Raw genomic sequence first — 4,766 nt, 5'->3', positions numbered from 1 at the left:
TATCCGGCCATCCTCAGGTAAAGTAACCCCCCAGGAAAGTCGGTTGCATTATTTTGCTAGTTGGTATCTCCAGAGGTGGTTGCAGCCGGCCTCTAGAGTTGCGACTTGGAAACCACGCCACCTCCGGCACACGCGGATGTGAGCCGTATTCCGGCAACACATAAGGTGCATGTCCACTGAATACCATCGTCTGGTTCTGTCTCAACTAGCATTATTATCTCGCTTTAAGTAGTTGAAGACTTTTATTTTTCAATTAAATACTGTCGAACTAAAACAACAAATTGAAAAGGTATAATTTAATATACTATTCAATTCTCACTTCTGAGCTTTGGTTCAATTATAGGCAGAGTTATGGATGGCAAAAAAATGAAACGTTGCCAACCTAAATTGATGGTGTGAGGGGGTCTGTACGCTTCAGGGATTAGTGACATGGGAACCGCAGCTTAGGGTGGTGGTGATCGCGTGATACTGTGCAGCCTGGTGAGTGACCTTCACTCGCTGTGTGAACTGTGGCTCAGGATACATTTTCCAGTGATAACGTCAAGACAGATGAAGACCCGGCGAGTGTTGGAGCCGCCGCTGTGCAAGCACACCCACTGGGCGGGCGAGACACGTAAGTACTCCCCTGTGTTAATACCTTCCCGCTCTTATCTTGCTGTATCGTTGAGCGCTAGTGAGACTCCCAGGTGATGGGTGGTGGTGCTCTCCCAGGTGGTGGGTGGTGGTGCTCTCCCAGGTGGTGGGTGGTAGTGCTCTCCCAGGTGGTGGGTGGTAGTGCTCTCCCAGGTGGTGGGTGGTGGTGCTCTGCCAGGTGGAGCAAAGTGTTACAGGGTGGATCAAGAGAACTGTGCAACACTAACGACGATGTACAACGAGGTGGGGGGGCCAGAGGGCGCGGCGGGAGTGGGGGGGATGATTCAAGGTCAAGCTAAGACATGTTGTGAAGACGGATTTGTAGTAATGACAAGTTATCATACAAGAAAAGACGGGTTTGCTTTTGCTGACGAGAAGACGAGTCTGTCTGAAATTGGACAATGTTAATGTGACCACCTGACAAGCCTCATCTCTCATTGAACTTGTATACTTAAGGCTCGTCTATAAGTTTTGTTTGGAATTGAATCACGTTTTAATGTAGCTGTATTTTGTGTAGGTTGCTGACTTGCCGTGAACATGTTGTAGAGTAGCGGTGGTCTCTCTGCTCCACCACTCAAGTTTGTGAGCGAATTTCTTATCTAAGAACTTGTGTGGCGCGAGCAAGCATTTCTTTGGAAACTGAGAGCCAGAGCACAGTTGGAGAGGTACTAGTCATGCGCTGGTCATGTCGACGCTGATTCAATAGGATAGTTTGTATATTGTGTTTGTTACTCCCACAAGGACATGTTAGTCACCCTGGGCTACACTTTCTTGATTGGTTAGTTCTTTCACGCCTGATATCAAAGACTGTCCCTCGATTTGCTGCCCATTATTTCCTAGAGGCATAATTTTCCCAGCGTGTCCCCCCCCTCCTACCTCCCTCCCTCCCTTAGTGTTGGGAGGGGGTAGGGGGGGTTGTAAAGGTGGAGTGCCGAAACCGGCCTTTCAGCCTCAAAAGGTGATCTAGGATCCGTCAAGGCTCTGGCACAGAAAAAGAACGGGGAGACGGTGTGAGGCTTCTTGATAGGCGGCTGAAGGAGGGTACCGCAGATACCCTTAAAATATACCAGTTCCTTACACCTCCCCAGGAGTTGATCACACATGCCTTTCTTTTCCTTAAACAGACTATAATCCCATGGTACCGGTAATGATCACCCCATCCCCCCCCACCCCCCTTCACCCTAAGTTTCACTATTATTGTACACAACCAATCCTGGTTGTGAATCAAATAAAAATTATACTTCTTATAGCAACTGTTGGTCCAACGTACAAAAACGGACTGTCCTATCCAAAATGTTCGCGTTTTGTACTATTGTCAGACTTCAAAGCCTTCTAAAAATGTAACTGTAACAATACAACGTATCTTGTCCTAATCCTAAATCAGCTCTCCATGGCCAATATATATATATACAGGATTTGTTATATTAGGCCTAATTGACATATATGTACTATTCAAGGCATAGGAAAATTTAGGTTTTCTTGACTTCTTTCTTGTCCACTTTAACAATTGTACAAAAGTGAACTTTTGTGGGGGCAACAATCCATTTTTGTATATTCTACCAATTGTTGCTATATGTACTAACGTTCCTGGATGACAGGTTGTTTGCAGTCTTGATTCTCACATGAAGAGAGAGGCTTTAAGTCTTATTTGTGGAGGATGACACAGTTCAGTATATTTACTTCCAGGGAGTAGACTGGAATGTTTAATTGTTCCAAAGGTCAGGGCTTGTATCAGCATATTCCATTTGTGCCCCATTCAGAAATTCATTATTAGCAATGGCGTTCATAAAGATGTTCAATATTTTGGGACTTGGCAATCCTTGAGGGGTCCCAAGTTCCATATTAATTGTTTTGGAAACTGACCCGTCGAAGCAGACCTTGGCTTTCATTCCTACAAGATACTCTGCAGTCCGTTTCTCGACTCTCCCTTTGACACCTCTTAGGTATGGGAAACTAAAGGCTTAAACGAAGTGGAGAGTACAGGACACAATCAGATCTCCTCACAGTAGGGAAGGAACGTGTAAGGGATCATGGAATAATAATGTCTGACGACCTGACACTTGGTGAGATTGGTTGTCCTTGCTCGTCGTCACTAGATTGTGCTCGTGTTAGCCTAATGTTTGTCATTATTCTGCAAGTGATGTTCCCTGCTTATTTCTACATGGAGGGAGGAGGATGCTGCTGCTGCTGCATCACTCTACTTGTGTATTAGTCAGCCCGTATTAGTTCCTCAGCCTTACCCTCGGGGTCTTTGTGTGCAGCTGGCCGGGCACTCCTCCCTGCAGGTCTCTGTATTTGTACCCACTCTTGTCGTATACAACATTGTCATCCAGTGAAACTAGTGAAGTAGTTTTCAACGGAATGCCTTCTATACTCTGAAGTCATATGTCGTGCATCTTTATTGAGCAACTTTATATATTTATATAATTAGTTTCATACTGTTTGGTTTTCTTTGAAAGTTTCCTCGCGCATTCATACGACGTGGGACTTTGAGACAGTTAACAATTTAACTATTGAGGGCAACAAATTTATAATAGATTTGGTATTCGGTAAATAAGTAACTCATCATGTTTATAAAGTATCAGCTTTGCGTGAATCTCTTTCTTTTATATCTCAATCTTGTTCATGTCTGCGGAGGTAAGCAGCGGTCACTTCACACACTGCCTGCAATGTGTGTGCGGGCATCCCTATCCTGAACATCCAGCAGGAGTGCATAATCTAATCTCCCACTTCTGGAGCGAGTTAATTGTCCATCACTCAGGACTGACATTTTCACTTACGCTAACATAGTGAGTTTACTTACATTGACATAAAATTGATTCCAGTTAGCATCAAGTTGTGTGAAACTTGGTATTAAGGTCCCCGACCAACTGGGTAACTGCCTCATTAGCAGATTTAGATAATGAGTTAAGGTAAAGTTTATTCAGTGTCACATACTGATTGTGTAATGCGTATTTGTTTAAGTGAGGCAGGTCGGGAGCCGGTCGGCCGAGCGGACAGCACGCTGGACTTATGATCCTGTGGTCCTGGGTTCGATCCCAGGCGCCGGCGAGAAACAATGGGCATAGTTTCTTTCACCCTAAGCCCCTGTTACCTAGCAGTAAAATAGGTACCTGGGTGTTAGTCAGCTGTCACGGGCTGCTTCCTAGGGGTGTAGGCCTGGTCGAGGACCGGGCCGCGGGGACACTAAAGCCCCGAAATCATCTCAAGATAAGAAGTGTAGAGCGCCCCCCCCCCTCCCCAAGTGATTCATACTCACCCTCCTTGTGGAGATCATCAGCAATCTGTGAAGGTATAGTACTGCCTACATAAGTAATGAGGTCCAATTTTCTTTCCCCAAAGGGAAGGGAGAACTTGTGATAACCGCTGAACTATGGGTTGAAGTCGCCATCCACCAGTGTCTCCCCTGTGAGCCCGTCCTCACGGTAAAATGATTATCACGAGACACCAAACCCATTCTCACGCCACCTGAATAGTTATCTAGGTATTTGTGATGGTCTGAAAGCATATTACGGTTCCAATAATAGTCTACTTCTAAACTAACAAGTGAACCTTTGTCCTAAACCGAGAATAATTTTCTAACAATAAATTTGTCTTATATCGTAGATTTAAAATATAAAAAATAAATGCTGAACTGGTTTTCTTTGAAACATTCCCAGGAATTTGGTTTTATGTAAATTAAATTCTAGGGGAAACTCAATTAGTTTTCGAATTTTCATGTTACACATTTTTGTATTATCACCGTATTAACGTCATCAAACGAAATGAAACCTTAACCTAATCATATATAGGGAGTAGATAATAGCACTTATTACGTGTTGCTTTTGAAGTGATTACCTCCAGGGTGACCTGGCCCCTGAGGGCAGGCTGAGGTTGTAGTGTTCTCAGACGTATTGTATCACGTCATAAAGACTATTGCAAATGCCACTGTAGTATATCGAGTTTTCACTTCATTCTGATTATCCATTTCGAGGTTGTTTGAAATTAGATTTGCTCTCAGATTTCCATGCTGTCATGCATGGTGTGGCTCATGCTGTTCATTGTGCAGCTCTTGCCGGTGTTCGCGGTGTAGATTTGCTGTTCATTATATAACTATTATTAGGCTTCCGTTGACTTAAAATCATATTTTCTGC

At 44.1% G+C, this 4,766-nt stretch overlaps 1 protein-coding gene across 3 annotated transcripts in view; it reads left to right on the top strand.

The window, feature by feature from the left end:
* Positions 1-419: 419 nt before the first annotated feature.
* LOC123773877 (ATP-sensitive inward rectifier potassium channel 12) overlaps positions 420-4,766 on the top strand; it is a 125,963-nt gene continuing 121,616 nt past the window's right edge. For 2 of the 3 annotated variants that reach the window (XM_069318594.1, XM_069318592.1), the window contains exon 1: positions 444-613. Coding sequence is in view for 1 of the 3 variants with exons in the window: in XM_069318596.1 (XP_069174697.1) it covers positions 550-613 (64 nt within the window). In the remaining 2 variants the exon portion in view is untranslated. Of the gene's footprint in view, positions 614-4,766 lie in introns of all 3 variants that reach the window. The other variant, XM_069318596.1, reaches the window with a different exon arrangement.

This window comes from Procambarus clarkii, chromosome 91, assembly GCF_040958095.1.
Source record: "Procambarus clarkii isolate CNS0578487 chromosome 91, FALCON_Pclarkii_2.0, whole genome shotgun sequence".
Classification (NCBI taxonomy): Eukaryota; Metazoa; Arthropoda; class Malacostraca; order Decapoda; family Cambaridae; genus Procambarus; species Procambarus clarkii.
The sequence above is the reverse complement of the archived record's forward strand: the minus strand, read 5'-3'. Positions and strand labels throughout refer to the sequence as shown.